Source organism: Solanum verrucosum, unplaced genomic scaffold, assembly GCF_900185275.1.
Source record: "Solanum verrucosum unplaced genomic scaffold, falcon-dt-bn FXZP01000049.1, whole genome shotgun sequence".
Classification (NCBI taxonomy): Eukaryota; Viridiplantae; Streptophyta; class Magnoliopsida; order Solanales; family Solanaceae; genus Solanum; species Solanum verrucosum.
In genome coordinates, this window is record NW_026020221.1 from 10,786,338 (window position 1) to 10,803,469 (window position 17,132).

At 37.3% G+C, this 17,132-nt stretch overlaps 2 protein-coding genes and 1 pseudogene across 2 annotated transcripts in view; 1 reads left to right on the forward strand and 2 right to left on the reverse strand.

The window, feature by feature from the left end:
* The window catches only part of LOC125831174 (ethanolamine-phosphate cytidylyltransferase-like), a 912,135-nt gene that overhangs the window by 807,261 nt on the left and 87,742 nt on the right, over window positions 1–17,132 (reverse strand). The window lies entirely within an intron of this gene.
* LOC125831539 (uncharacterized) overlaps window positions 1–17,132 on the forward strand; it is a 113,302-nt pseudogene that overhangs the window by 72,432 nt on the left and 23,738 nt on the right.
* LOC125831164 (glutamate receptor 3.4-like) lies at window positions 651–6,141 on the reverse strand. The gene is given in 7 exon segments (XM_049510350.1): window positions 651–1,170; window positions 1,658–2,067; window positions 2,165–2,196; window positions 2,422–2,699; window positions 3,324–3,842; window positions 3,844–4,658; window positions 5,266–6,141. Coding segments are annotated over 7 exon segments (2,805 nt in total). The 5' UTR covers window positions 5,558–6,141; the 3' UTR covers window positions 651–711.

Sequence of the window (17,132 nt, forward strand, 5' to 3'; positions counted from 1 at the left end):
TGACTCTAGAAAAAAAAATCATGGCCATTAAAAGTAAACGGAGGAAATAGTAACAAACCAAGAAGAATAACTAAAGACACACTTCATCTATATTTCATTCTGCTTTATTTAAACCTCTTTCTACTTATTTTAAGTTGAACATCAATCCTAAGTTCTGGTGAACTAAGATGAACAAATCATTCTCTATCCACAAATAATAGGACAGAAGGGAAAAAGAAATGGAATTTATTAAATTTATTTACTAAAAAAACAATAATACCCAAAGAAGGAAAACAAATGATTAAACTTTGAATACAATTGTCCCCCTATTTCATCATTTATACAATATAATATAGCCAGTTTTTTATTCTTTTTATCACCATGGTGTCCGGACCAGCTTTCGTCACTTCCACGGGATATTTGTCACCTTCCACCAGTAACAGGTACCAAGTAACTCTGTCCACCAAGGATTTGACACATGGAAAGAATCACCTTCTTTTTTTTGTCTCCACTAAGTTTTGAACCTAAAACCTTAGATTCACAGCCACTTCATTGACCACTAGATCACATGTATTATTTAGTTTTTTCCTACTAAATAGCCTACAAAGACATTTTTCATTCTAATCTACCTAAGTTTTTATGACAAATAAGTTACATAAAATAGGAATTATAAATGTCATATACATATATAGGTTGATGCATTGAACAAAAGAACATCAACCCAACAACATTTTAAACAGGAGAGTTCTGTTGCACATCTGAGTTATGACTTATCTGTTTCTTGTTGTCACTGTTCTTACGTTTGAGCATATCTTTTATCTCAGCTTCTCTTTTATCAACAAAGCCCATCAAGTCCTTGAAGCTACGTGACCGTAGGGAACGTCTACTAGACCTTGCAGATTCAGGTTCACTGATCTCCGGCTCCTCTGTCTCGAGGTCATACCTGAGGAATTGACAGTAAACCTTGCAGATAAACACTACAAGAGCAACGGCACAAGCACCACCACAGATCACATAAAGGCCCCAGAAGCTACTGAGAGAAAGGCGAGTGTCGTCAACTTGGTTGTTTTGTGAAGAGCATTCTTTGTTAGATAGCCATTTGTCATGGATCCTTTGTAATTCACCATTTTCTGATAGTTGAAGGATAGCAGTTGACAAATCAATAGCCAGAGGAGAGTCCCTTTGAAATGCCTGACCAAAGACAGTTAAGATCAATCTTTGAGTAGACCAGATTGCCTGTGCATCATCACAAGGAGATAAACATAATACTCCCTCCGTTTCAATTTGTTTGTCTGTTTTGATTTGACACAGAGTTTAAGAAATTAAAAAAAACTTTTGAATCTTGTGGTCTTAAGCTAAAGATATGTAATATGTACCAAAATACTCTTTAATCTTGTGGTATTTAACATGTCATATGGAAAGTCAGAACTAAAGAGTTGCCAAAAAGGAAGGAGACATTCTTTTTGAAATGGCCAAAAAGAAAAGTAAGACGAACAAATTGAAATAGAGGAAGTATGTTGTAGTTTCCATTTTTTCTATTCCAATTTTGGACTGAGTTCTCTTTATTCCTCTTCATTGGGGTTGAGGATGAAGGCGATTTAGATCATTTGTAAGTCATAAATATAGTTTTATGGCGAACTGTCAGCTCATCATAGCAAAAGCAAAAGGAAATACTTACAAAGCCCCATCCGCTCTTTGTGAACTCCTGTCCTACAGTCCTGAATATGCATTTGCTATTAGACAAAAACAGCTCAACATAAGGGAGCTCGTCTACAATGGCAGCAACACCACCACCTTTTGGACCTTGCTGGAGGGCGCTGACATATTCAGCTTCGCTTTTTATTATTCGGAGCCGTGACTTTGGAACATGTAGCTCAGCAATGAGATAATTGTATGCAAATGACCCATCCTGGACTCCTATAGGATCAGGGCTTGAGATTAAACTGTCAATTCCAGCAATTCCTGAAGACAGCTTCTGCACTGTAAGGATAGATGTCAAGCTAGCTGTATAGCTCGAATTGATGATTAAAACCACAAAGAGCCAGAAGATCAGCACACAGCGTCCCAAGGTGCTCAATGTGTTCTCTCCTGTATTCATTCACAACGGAGAGTGTCAGCTGTGCGAAGGAAGAACTGAGTATCATAATAGCACCTTGCTAGAAAAGTTCAAGGAGGATATTCTTACTGTGCGCGAAAAACATGGTTGAAAAACTAAACCTGAAAGACAAAATGGATATTAGTACCAGGGATAATATACGTGTACAGGCAAAATGATTTACTAAAAAAAGGATCTTCTCAACATTAATGGTGCCATCAGAATTCAAATTGTGCAAAGGAAAGAGTCAAAATTAGATTCATGCTAGAACAATAAAGAAAAACCTGCACTTAAATAGCATACTGATTCTCGTTTCACGAGAAGTTGTAGCAGTAAGAAGTACTAACCAGAACACTGTAATGAGTTGTTTCCTCGGTGGACCGCGGAATTCAGGATTCATCCGATGCTCAAGAATCCAAACAACAGAACCAACAAAGAGGAAGAATACCCCAGTTACACCCCACATTTGAATTGTAAATGGCTTAAAGAAAGCCCAAGGACTGGATTTGGTCTCTTTGACAGGAGCAACTACGACGAGTCCAGATTCCATATAAGGCTGTGTGAAGTCCACAATCCTTGTGCGATTTGTTGTAATTGCAATATCTCCAACAGCTGCATCATATTTCTAACAAACAAATGTACCCTGATAAGTGCTCTAAGAAATATTCTCATTATTTTATGCATACACAACTGTTCTTACTTGAAGGCAGAGATAGAATGTTACATCATTACGGTGTACAGAAAAGAAACTAAATTTTCTTGGACATTCCTCCCAACCGATATTTAAGAAATTTTATCAAACGACTTTACTCAGTAAACTGAATGTATAGACATTTGCTGCTGACCAACCTATTCAGTTCAATTACATATTTCTTCAACTTACTGGTCATATCGCGTTATCAACAGTCACAAAGATATCAGTTTATATCACACTGAACCAAACATTTGAGTTATGCATCCGTAAATCCTCGACAAATCCACATTAGTATAAAATCCACTTATGGTCATGCATATTTCACTTACCCTATATAGAATTGTGATACTTCTAATCAGCATCAAGGGTCTCTATCACATTTCATATATATAAAAAAGGAATCACCTTATTTCCTAATTAGTTAGTGTTTCCATCACGGAAAATCGTGATGCATAGATACTGAAGCTGAGTAGATATAGTCAGACTGGTCACTGGCTTGGTTAGAGTACTTTTGTCATAAATACTAGGTTGTTGAATGTAGCTGTAAGTACTCACATTTTGTGCAACATCATTCACTATGCTGTTGAACGACGGGTTTCTTTTTCCATCTCCGTATAAAATGTAGACATGAGGGACAGGGTAAGCCAACAAGTCTATTGCAGCCTCAAAAACATCAATACAATATCCTTTCACCCCGGCAGGTCCTTTATCTTTCTTCACAAACTCTTCAAAAGTGACACGGAAAGGAACGGCAATTCTCAGGGGCTTTCCATTATTGGGGAACACCCATCCTCGAGGTCGTTTTATAGTTTCTCCAGGCCATATAGCATTATATAGATGTTGGTTACTGGTTGAAGTGTTAGCAGGCTTTGTGTATAAAACCTCAGGAGTTATAACAGAGAGACCAGAATAGTTTGACCAGTAACCTATAGTGCGTAATCCAGTTCCAACTACATTAAGAACATCATATGCTGGATGAATCAAATCCTTCTGAGGATCAAACTGAATCTGACCAGTTAGACCTGTGAAGTTCATGCCAACAAGTATCTGGAGTAGTTTCTGTCCTTGGTCAAAAAACTCGGAGGGATGACAACTTCAGAGCACTTCCATTGGTATCACGCAAACTGGGGTCATCAGAGAAAGTGACATGTCCACCATTCTTGAAGAAAAGGTCAAGTGCACGGGCAACCAACCAAACTGTATCGTAAGCATAGAGTGCATAAGAATTAAACCTTGAAGTTTGTATACTCTTCAAGTTTTTCCATTGAGATGCAAATGTCTTTTTCTTATCAGAATCTGGAGTGTGATGGCGAAGCGCGACAACCCCTTGTAGTATGTCCATAGTATCTTTATTAGAATCTGATGAATCCAAAACAGATGGAAGCCAATCAGTAGCAATCCAAACATAACCACTGCTCATCATTCCCAATTTTTTTGCCTTCGAAAAAAAGGACAGTCCAGTATCAGGATTTACATGAACAATATAAACTCGTGCCTCCATAAGGTTCACACTGACTAACAAGTCATCGATATCACTCATAGTAGCTCCAGGAGAAAAGGCTGCTTTATAAGAGATCTTGGCCCGCTTCTTTGCAAGGGCATCACCCAACACCGATATCCCATTTCTACCGTTGTCATCATCAACAAATATGGCTATAACCTCCTTCCATCCATAATAATCAACCAGATCAGCAATAGCATACATCTGGAAGTAATCATTTGTGACAGTTCTAAGAAAATATTGGTACTGAAGAGAGGAAAGAGTAGGATCAGTTGCAAAAGACAAAAGCGGGACACGAAGTTCATTCACTACATGAGAAATGACATGTGCTATTCCAGAGGATTGCGGACCCACCGCAACAACAACTTCTTTCTCCATCAGCTGCAAAGCTGCAAAGGAAGTATGTGTGTTAAATGTTAAGAGGGATACAGGAATAAAAGCAATAGATAAATAAAGTTAATGCAAAAAACCTAAATGTGACAGGAACACCAGCTTCGGTTATGGTTTTGACAAAGGTTTACGTCTATAAACAATCATTTATCAAAACATTGAACTATTACAAAATCCTGAAACAGGCCATGAAGGCATGAACTAAACTTAGCTTCTGCATTTCCAATAGAGGAAGTACGTATTGCTTCATGGTTCCATTTCTGGTCTAAATCCATTCGGGATAGTTTACACTTATCAAAAAAGTCTCGAAACATTCCATTGCACCCTTCTCCCCGGTGCCACCACGCCCACAATGTATTAAAATTAAGGAAGCAGAAGAAAAGAAATACCATCACCCCCTTATATATGATCAAGCGAGGGAATTGGATTGAATGAGCACATCTTAGTCTCAAATTTATACATAAAATGGGGAACACCGCATTTGTTAATAATACTGAAAGTAAAAGAAATTGACTATACGATATCATGTGTCTAGACACCAGCACTACTGAGAATTAAGTAGCTTTAATACAGACAAGAAAATTATGGTGGAGAAAAAGCCTTTACCATCAATAGTGCCTATGAATCCACTGCAATTTGTATCCTGTGTTATGACGTCCAATTTGGTCCCACTAAGTACTGTAGAATCAGCATTAACATCATCAACTGCAGCTAAAATGGCTGGCATTACAGAACTTCCGATCACTGAATTTACTGTGAATAAAGCTCCAAACTTCACCACTTTTGGCCTAGACAAGGAAGAGACAGTGACATTCTCAGTCCCACCAAGAACCACCATAGGCACCCATATACATGAAACCAATAAGAGAAACACTCTCCTCTTCACTTGGGCATCCATCGCTACCTTCCAGCAAGCACGGCTTGAGCTAGCCTACCGCGTAGCTTTGGCCCAGAATTGTATTTGTGTTAAAAAAAAATCCACTTATCAAGAACCAGTAATTTGCTTTTTGTAGAATCTAAACTCATAAACTCAAAATCCTAACTCCTCGTCTATCAACAAATGACTGAGGATTACCTCACCTCACAGTTTCTCCCCAAAAAAAAAGCTCCTGTCAACAAATGCAACATAAAAATGAAGCTTAAATCCCAAATCTTGAAGATAAAAAATCAAGATATCATGCAAGAATCCTCAAAAGATAAGAACTTGGCAAAACAAGGAGTTCCAATATGAGCCTCAGAGCAAGAATCTGAAATTAGATACCCCATTACTATCAGCACAGCAGTTGTCCTAATTAGAAAACCTCAATCCCATAAACCAAAACAGAAAAGTACAATATTTTCTGAACCTAGCACTTGTTTCAATATGATTTGATTCCCAATTAAGAAAGAATAAAAATCACCCTAAACACAAGCTTAAACAATGTAATCAATATTAAAATATACTATTCTAGAGAGTTCAATAAGGCAACCAGTCAACCACTATAGTCATACAAGCTACACACAACTAATTAATAAAATAAAGAAATGAGTTGGGGGCAAAAAGGTTCAAACTTTACCTTGGATTCATGTTGACTGATGAATAAACAAAGGGATTACCTGTTAAGTCTCGCCATTTTGGAACAAACAAGTGAAGAGCAGCTTTCAAGGAGATTTGGATGGAGGAAAAGTGTGCCAACATTCTTGCAACCTCAGTAAAGAATGATTTTTTTTATCTAGCCATGTCCCTCTCCACTTGACTCCCCCTTTCAAAATTAGTGCTACTATAACCAAAAAAAAATCCTCCTTTCAAAATAAGTGTCACTATAACAAAAAAAAAAAAACGTATTTTATTAAAAAAATTAATAATCATAATATATAATTTACTAAATCACCGCTATTAGATGAATCTTCTTGTAAATTAAATATTATTTCCTCTGTCTTATTTTATGGCATCATTTAACTTGACATGATGTTAAACAAAAAAAAAAAATTAAAAACTTGTGATCTAAACAATTCCTAAATATTTGTATGATTATAAATCACTTCATCAAAGGTAAATGAAAAATTTTTAAGTTAAATTTTTTTTTAATTATATTAAAGACGTGACATTCTTTTTAGAACGAACTAAAAAAATTTACATGAAATGAAATGAGACAAAGAAAATACTAAAAAGTGAAACATAAAGATATGATTGAAAAATAATACAACTACTTTATTTTGAATTCCTAAAATAACACTTGTTTTAATACAATTTTTTTTATTGAGATAATACTTATGAAACTGAGTTAGTAATAATCTATTACTATACACTTCACTTATATATTGATCTTATATAAAATAAATATTTTATTTTATTTATTTGTTTATTTTATCAAATTAAAAAGGTTTTATTACAAAAAAAATTATACGATCTTCAATATTAAATAACTATATAAACTGATAGAAATCAATTTTTAAATTTCTAATATATTGATAATAGAATTAATTTAATAAAATACATATCTAATTAAGATTTTCTTTTTTCTTTTTTTAATAACACTCCTTTACATCTGGTTTGAATTTTTATAGTTTGTAGGTAGGGCCTGTGTGAAACTCGTGAATACATTCCCCCAAGGCTTTGTCCAAGTCTACCATGTGATGCATATGATAGTTTAGAGTTCTTCCAAAAAATGTGAGAAGGATAATTAATATATTTATAGGGGGGGAAATGAGAAATATCAATGTAACACGACTTCTTCAATGTAGGGCTACTTGCAAAATTTATTTAAGGGCTTCTAATTTTAAATACACTACAACCAACACTCACTTAGGGTTAGTTTGATAGAGTGTCTCAAAATTTTATAAACTTTTAGATATACATAAAGAGATCAAGGAATCATATATTGGCTTTCTCAAAGCCGTTGTTCGATGTCCTTAGCGATCCAAATCATTTCATTTAAGAAATATGCTATTAAAATTCATCGAATTATGGTGAATATTTAGGAGAGGAGAATCAAAAGGGAACAAAATTATACTCACATTGTTATTAATAAAATTATGTTTCTTCAAATAAGTAAAAATATTGAATAAGTAATATTTTATCTCAACTTTCAACAAAAAGATATATATTTTTTCTCGATTTTAAATTTCTATATATTAAATATTTTTACATTATTTTATATTATTAAATACCAATTTCTTTTATTTTTTAAATAATGTTAAAGTTTTAAGATACAAAATGTAGCTAAAGAGGAACATGATAACGCATCATGCTAAGATATAAAATGCACTTAAATATAGTAAACAAACTTTTCTCGTTGATGTAAAAGTCAAAATTATGTTGGTATTGATACACGAAAACACACTTTAGACACTAAGATAAAGGAAAAATAAATTACGTTACAGTAAAATCTCACTAAATTAATACACGATAAATTAATAATTTCTCTAAGATAATATTTTTCTCTGGTCTCAACTTAGGCCAATGTAAAAAAAATCACCAATTTCGATAAGATAATACGATAATTAATTTTTAGAAAACCCATATATAAATATATGGTCCCATTAATATTATAAATTAATAATTAATTAAAAGTACAAATATATATAAGACAAGTTAGAGAAATATGATTCTATTGTGTTTTCTTTTTGTTAAAATTTAAATCTAGTTGAAGCTCATCGCTAACTTTTCTTATTGTATCCAAAAGTTCCAGTGTTGCCACAACTACAAATCTTTTTGAGTGCATTTGGAATGATCTCTTTTGTACTCACATAATACTTTACGTATTTGATCTGTCATTGTTGATATTGTGACACCTTGTCACGACTCAACTCACTTGGCCGTGCGGACACCTACTCTAACACCTATATAGGCGAACCCTTACCACCCCACTTTAAAAACGGACAATGTGGAACTTAAATAAACTTAAGAAAACTTTTTAATATTTTTAAATAATATGAAGCTCGAATATATGAGTCATTCTTTTATAACTACCTGAAACACCCTCTGACGAAACTAGTCTAAATAGGTGTAAAAGCTACTAAGAGAGTGCAATGTATAAAAGGAAATAAGACACAACTCCCATCATAAGAAAAAATTAAGTAGAAGTTGTCAAAGATCACCATCGTCTTCACGTAATAAACTTTACTGAATCCTGCAACTAGACTACGCCAAGTGGCATAACAAGAATAGTATCGGTACAAAACAGGTATTGGTAGGCATCATCATTCGACCCGAATCTACCACATAATATCATGCACATAATTAAGAGCAGGAAAATAAAACAACACTGTTGGAACTCACACATGTCACCCCACCTTCTTCCGCTGCCAACTCCAACCTCTAAGTCATTACATCCTCACATCATATCATAACTTAACCCCCTAATTGTTACTTCGGTTGTTATTAATCATGTTACTTAAATTACTATTCCCCCTCAAGCTCTCATGTCAACTCCTTACCTTACGACACTTTAATTATATGAAAATATGAACTAATAAACACCATTAGTAAAACAGAGATGTACAATTATAACCATGATTATAAAATACCCGTTCTTCCAATCCTCACCACTACTTAGCATTATTCGCATGTCAAGTGTAATTCTTCACGTTGTCGAGTACTCGGACTACCATGACTCCCTGGCCACTCAAGGGCCAACAAGTGATACTTAAAACATAATAATTCAACCTAGTCCTCTCATTGACCAACCTATAATCATCTCATCACAAAAAAATAGATATGATTCTCTCATGAACATACACACAAACGGTTATTGTACTGGTGTGGTACCTGATTTAATAATAATATATGTACTAGTGTGGTACCCTATCCAATAATATATATATATATATATATATATATATATATATATATATACCGATGTGGTATCCGATCCAATAATAATAATAATAATATATGTATTTGTGTGATATTCGATCCAATAATAATATATATATATATATATATATATATATACATACATATTAGCATGGTACTTGATCCAATAATTATAATATATATGTACCAATGTGATACCCGATTCAATAATAATATATGTACCAATGTGGTACCCGATCTAATATATATATATATTGTCACGATCCAGACCGTCGTGATTGGCACCCACACTAACCATCCGGTGGGAGAACCACTACTACAACCAAACTAAGCAACTAAAACAATACTAAGACAATTAAGTTACGGAAGCAAGTTAATTAACTAACAAATGCGGAAATTTAATACCTAGAACCTGAAAGTTAATGTACCAAAACATCTAAACAAATGATCCAAGTCTAAACAAGAAGGGATACATCCCCAACTAATGAACTAATCAACTAACTAGAACAAATATCTAAGTCTGGAAATGATGGACATAGACGAAAGAGAACCACATGGCAGCCCGGAAGAATTGGCTCACCCTTGAATTCGATGAGACGATCACTGATCTTCTAAGCGAGGTCTGTCAATAGTCGCATGAAGATGCCCTGTACTCAACAAAAATAAGAGCAAGTGCAGAATCAGTACTCAACCACAATGTACTGGTAGGATCACGCGGCTATCCCATTAGTGTAACATAAGCAAGTCAAACAACATTATAACCACATGCATATATATCAACATCTACAATATTATCAACATGCTCATCAATCTACATTTATCACAAATCATTAGTCCTCTCACGGAACCCAAACCCAAACAGATATTGATACTCAGACTGAATTACTCAAGAGTAAACTGAGAGACTGGAGAGGAACTAATACCTCAAGCTGAAATGGAATCAGAAGGAAAGAGGTGAGGATACTTGGCATCATGGCTGATTTTTCTTCCCAAGTAGCTCCCTTTACGGACTGACTCCTCCACAAAACCTTTACTGAAGCGACTTCCTTAAATCTCAACCTACGAACCTGACGGTCAAGAATTTCAACCGGCACATCTTCATAAGTGCAACTATCATTCACATCCACACTCTCTAATGTTATTATCAATGTCGGATCACCCATACACTTCATCAACAAGGAAATATGAAAGACTGGATGAACCGCTACTAGTTCTGCTGGCAACTCTAACTCATAAGCCATATTACCAACCCTTTTCAGGATTCAATAAGGACCTACATATCTAGGACTGAGCTTCCCTTTCTTTCTGAATCTCATCACCTCCTTCATTGTTGACACCTTCAGGAAAACTCAATCATCGATTTCGAAATCTATGTCCCTTCTCCTCAAATCTGCATAGGACTTCTGATGACTCTAAGTTGTCTTTAGTCTATCTCTAATGAGTTGAACTTTCTCCATAGCCTCATAAACTGAGTCTGGCCCAATCAAGGTTGATTTACCTACTTCAACCCAACCAATTGGGGACCTGCATCTGATATACCATGAGTTTACGGTATTTCTAATACATTTCACTTACATGTTGTGTGTGTCTAGGGCCTTTTTATATTGGTTTTTATATGTTTTTATCATGTTTTGCAGGAAAGATGTTCAGGCGCGGAAGTATAGAGACAGTTGAAAGAAATGCAGAAACAGGGCATTCACGGAGGTGATCTACGGACCGTAGGTCCATTCACGATCCGTAGGTGATGACCGTAGATCAGCAGGCATGGTATTGAGGACAAATCAGGGAAATCTAACCAAGTGTGGAACCACGGTCCATTGACGGTCCGTAGATTGATTTACGGACCGTACTGTTGATTCGTAGATTGATATTGCGAGGGTTCCAGTACCTGATTTTTGAAGATTCTAAGTGTGGAGCTACAGAGGGGATTGACGGACCGTAGATCGATCTACGGTCTGTACTGCTAGTCCGTCGTTTGCTTCAGAGAAGCTGATTTTTGGAAGTGGAAATATTTTCTAAGTCCTGGCTGACGGAAGGGACTTACGGACCGTAGATCCATCGACGGTCCGTAAGTCTGTCTCGTGGATTGAAGACGCGTACCTGAACAAACTTTCCTTAATTTGTTTCCCTTTTAATTTAGGATTTGTTTTCTATAAATAGGGCATGTAAACCTCGTTTTTGGGGGTTAGACATTATTATTCTAGTTTTACTTTATGACTTTGGAGATTAAGTTGCAACCCTAGTAATTATTGATTTCCTACATTCGTTTTGAAGATTTTGGCTTTGCAATTCAAGTTGAAATTCTGGGTTTATTATTCTCGTTACGTAAGTACATGATTTCTTCATCTAATATTATGAATTGTGTTCTTGCTATTATGGGTAACTAAACTTCACAACTAGGGTTGTGGGAACCATGAGCGACTAACAAAGTATGAATAGTAAGTAAGTAATTCTTGAATAGTGTTTTGCATGCATTGATAATTCTTTCATTTTGAAGTCTTTTTAACGAGTGCATGCGTTAGAACTTGTCTTGTTGCTACTTGCCGGATCAAGGAGGTAATTAACAAGAAAAGAATTATCAACATAGATTTAGTGTGATACTATCTAATAGGCTAGTGTCGATTGGTGCGAAGTAATAACTAAGCCAAACATCGATTATGATGTCTAATATGAGGTAAAGGTAAGGGTTAATAAATTATACACACGTAGCTGGACCAAGATGCGGGGTGAAATTCTCTAGATACCGGATCAAGGATTTAGAAATACATAACTTATCACTTTGCATGTAAATTGACTTTTGTTTATTGATTACTTACTGAATTCTTACAATTTGTTTCACAAATCCCCCCTTTTTATTTCTTGTTTCTGGAAGTACTTTGGCTAATTGAATATAATTGTTGGTTAAAGTAAAGTCTAAACCATTTTCCTCGTGGGATCGACCCCAACCTACAAGTTGGGCTCTTTACTTGATAACGATCGCTTATACTTCTTTAGGGAGGTGTAATTTGAGCATATCAAATTTTGGCGCCGCTGCCGGGGAACTTTGGCTTTTAGATTTATTTTTACCTACATTATTGAACGTTAGTAAAATATTTCCTAATTTTACCTTTTCTCTTTGTTTTTGTCTCTCTCAGGTTTCGACTCTAGTGCATGCCAAGTACACGGAGCCAGGGTGAACCACTTACTCCTTACGATCCAGAGCTGAACCGCGCTTTGCGAAGAATGAACAATCCAAGAGATCTAATTGATCCGATCGGAGGAAATCTAGATGAAGCAGTTGAGTTACAACAGCCAAGAGTAGTTGGTGAGGAAAATTGGGGACTAGCTGAAAATCAATTGGGTGATGTAGTGAGGGTGCATGGTCCACCAGGCCCATGACAACATGACAACTATTGGGGCAACATCGATATAGCAGACTCTGATGGACCTATTGTCCTACCTCCTCTACCTCCAGGGCACACATTTGTGGTGACTAGTAGTTTGATGCAGATGCTTACAGCAAGAGGCTTATTTTCAGGATCGCTATCGGAGGATCCACATGCTCACTTGGCCAAGCTAAGGGTGGTTTGCAAAAGTTGTGTAGGTAGACCAGACTTAGATATATATGTCATTGGATTACGAGTGTTCCCTCTGTCACTGACAGGCGATGCTGCAGTATGGTTCACTGAGCTTCCGTATAACTCAATATTCACATGGGACTAACTGGCAGAGGTGTTCCGAGCAAAGTCCTATCCAGTGTCCAAGAAGCTCAATCACAAAGATAGGGTCAACAATTTTGTGGCATTACCTGGAGAGTCTGTGAGTAGCTCGTGGGACAGATTCACTGCCTTCGTAAGAAGTGTCCCAAACCACCGTATTGATGATGAGTCATTGAAGGAATATTTCTATCGAGGACAGGATGATAACAATAAAGCAGTACTTGACACTATTGCCGGAGATTCATATGGTGATTGTACATATGCACAGATTACTGAAAATCTGGAGAGGATCTCTCGCAACAATAAAGCATGGAGCACTCGGAGGTCAGATACTGGGAGAAACACATTTGCCGTTCATAATACAAATAACAACTCTACAGATGATATTCGTGAAGAGATGGCCCAGATGAGGACCGAGTTGGGGTTGGTATTGAAGCATGTGAGCGGAGGAGCAGAAAAGGTAAATGCTGTGAATTACTTAACTAGAACTCCACCACCAGTGGAGAAGTGTTACTATGAAGAGGATGCTTATGCTGTGAATGATCAGACGGGGGGTTTCCGACCAAATGCCAAAGGATCCAACACGGAAAATTGGCGCCAAGGTCAAGGAAACCAAGGTCGGAACTATGGAAATTACAACCGAGAGGGTCACTATGTCCAGGATGGGAACTTCAATCGCGATAACAACTACAACAGGAACAACTATGGCAACAGAAACGATCGGGTTGGACCTTATGTTCCCCCTCAAAATCGGGAATTTGGTGCTAGGGAAACTGGAGACAATATGGCGCGTATTGAAGATATGATGCAGAAGATGATGAGAAGGTTTGATGCAACTGATGAGAATGTGAAGGAGATGAGAAGCGACCTGTCTGGTATTGGACAAAAGGTTGATGCCCATGCAGTGTTAATAAAGCATCTAGAGCAGCAGATGACTCAGTTGTCTACTACAGTGAACCCACGTCAACCTGGCACTCTTCCTAGCAACACCATCTAGAATCTAAAGAATGATGGTCATTGTATGGCAGTTACTACTCTAGGGGGTAAGCAAACCATAGATCCACCTAGGCCGTCTGTGGTGGAAGTTGAGATTAGAAAAGAAGATGATGTGATAGAGGTTAGACCAGAATTTGAGAAAGCAACAGAGAAAGAAGCGAAGATATCTCAGAAAGTGGTCCCCATACCTAGACCTCCACCACCTTTTCCACAGAGGTTGATGAAGAAGACTGAAGATGGTAAATATCGCATGTTTATTACTATGTTGAAGCAACTTTCTATCAATGTTCCTTTGATAGAAGCCTTGGAGCAAATGCCTGGGTATGCGAAGTTTATGAAAGATATGGTGACAAAGAAAAGGTCTGTGAGTTTTGAAGATGATGATAGATTGCAGCATTGTAGCGCTATTGCTATAAGATCTCTTGTGCAGAAGAAAGAAGACCCTGGTGCTTTCACGATCCCATGTACTATAGGGTTGTTACACTTTGCTAAGGCATTGTGTGATCTTGGTGCTAGCATCAACCTCATGCCCTTGTCTATTTACAAGAAGTTGGGTCTGGGGACCCAAAGCCCACTGCAATGCGGTTACTAATGGCTAATCAAACTGTGAAAAGGCCCATTGGGGTACTCTATGATGTGCTAGTAAAAGTGGAGTCTTTCATTTTTCCAGCAGATTTTGTGATTCTTGACTGTGAGGTTGATTTTGAGGTTCCCATCATCCTTGGGAGACCATTTCTTGCCACAGGGCGTGCGTTGGTTGATATGGAAAAGGGACAGATGAAGTTCAAACTGAATAATGAAGAAGCGACTTTCAATAATTGTAGGTCCATGAAGCAGAATGGTGAGCTCCAAACAGTAACTGCTATAACTTACAAAGTGGAGACTGGGACAGAGTGCAAATTGAAGAGCAACTAGGTGTTGAGGCACTAGCAGTAGTTATTATGAACTTCGATAGTGATGGCATTGAAGAGTATGATGAGTTGGTAGCCACACTCGATAGGTGTGAATACCGGCCCAAACCAAAGAAGTATGAATTAGACATGAAGAATCGCGAGTCCCCACCCGCAAGACCATCTATTATGGAGGCACCGAAATTGGAGCTTAAGGCTCTACTACCGCATTTGAGGTATGTATACTTAGGCAAAGAGAATACTTTGTCGGTCATCATTGCGGCAGATTTGAATGCGGGACAAGTAGAGTGCTTGGCTGTGTTAAAAAGGTTCAAGCGAGCTATTGGGTGGACTATTGCGGATATCATTGGGATTCCTCCCGGTATTTGCTCTCACAAAATCCAACACATGCCAGATCATAAGCCCAGTATCGAGCACCAGAGAAGACTAAATCCACATATGCAAGAAGTAGTCAAAAAGGAGATCATCAAGTGGCTGGATGCGGGAGTTATTTATCTCATTTCAGATAGTAGTTGGGTATGTCCTGTGCAGTGTGTACCTAAAAAAGGTGGTATGACTGTGGTTCCAAATGAAAGAACTGAGCTTGTTCCAATGGGGCCTGTTACTGGATGGAGAGTTTGTATGGATTACCGGAAGTTGAATGCGTGGACAGAAAAGGACCACTTTCCTATGCCATTCATGGACCAGATGTTGGATAGACTTGCAGGAAAGGGTTGGTATTGTTTTCTTGATGGGTATTCGGGCTACAATCAAATCTCTATAGCTCCAGAAGACCAAGAGAAGACCACCTTCACTTGCCCATATGGGACTTTTGCTTTCAAACGGATGCCATTTGGGTTATGCAATGCTCCAGCTACCTTCCAGCGGTGTATGATGTCGATATTTTCTGATATGGTGGAGGACACTATTAAAGTCTTCATGGATGATTTTTCAGTGGTAGGTGACTCTTTTGATCGATGTTTAGATCATTTGGCCGAGGTGCTTAAACGGTGTGAAGACTGCAACTTGGTGCTTAATTGGGAGAAGTGTCACTTCATGGTTAAAGAAGGTATAGTGTTGGGACATCGAATTTCAGAGAAAGGTATTGAGGTTGATAGAGCTAAAGTTGAGGTAATAGAAAAGCTTCCGCCACCCATTTCAATAAAAGGTGTTAGAAGTTTTCTTGGACATGCAGGTTTTTATAGGAGATTCATCAAAGATTTCTCAAAAATTGCACATCCGTTGTGTAAACTGCTCGAGAAGGAGAGTAAGTTCTATTTTGATGATGCTTGTCTTAGAGCATTTGGAGAGCTGAAGGAGAAGTTGGTTACAGCACCTATCATTATTTCACCGGATTGGGGACAATCGTTTGAGGTAATATGCGATGCGAGTGGAGTGGCGCTTGGTGTAGTATTGGGTCAAAGGTGAGAGAAAATTCTTCACCCTATTTACTATGCTAGCAAAACTCTAAATGTGGCCCAGAAGAATTATACTGTGACCGAACAAGAACTTCTTGCGGTGGTTTTTGCATTCGAGAAATTTCGTTCCTACTTGCTTGGTACTAAGGTCATAGTGCATACTGACCATTCTGCATTGAGGTATTTGATGGCGAAAAAATATGCAAAACCAAGATTGATTAGATGGGTATTATTGCTGCAAGAGTTTGATTTTGTGGTAAAAGATAGAAAGGGAACCGAAAATCAAGTTGCCGATCACTTGTCCAAATTAGAGGAAGAGGCTATGCTAAAGCTTGGAGATAGGGCTGAAATTAATGATGTTTTTCCAGATGAACAGGTATTGGCTGTTTCTCATGATTTGATCCCTTGGTTCGCAGACTTTGCTAATTATTTGGCAAGCGATATTGTGCCTCCCGAATTGTCTTTTCACCAAAGGAAAGAGTTTATGCATGATGTGAAGAAATTCTTTTGGGATACCTTATTTGTATCGTAGTTGTGCTAATGGGATTATTTGTCGTTGTGTGCCTGAGGTTGAGATGTTGAGTGTACTTGAAGCATGTCATTCATCGCCCGTTGGTGGGCATCATAGTGGTATTCGGACTGCACATAAGATTTTGCAGTGTGGATACTATTG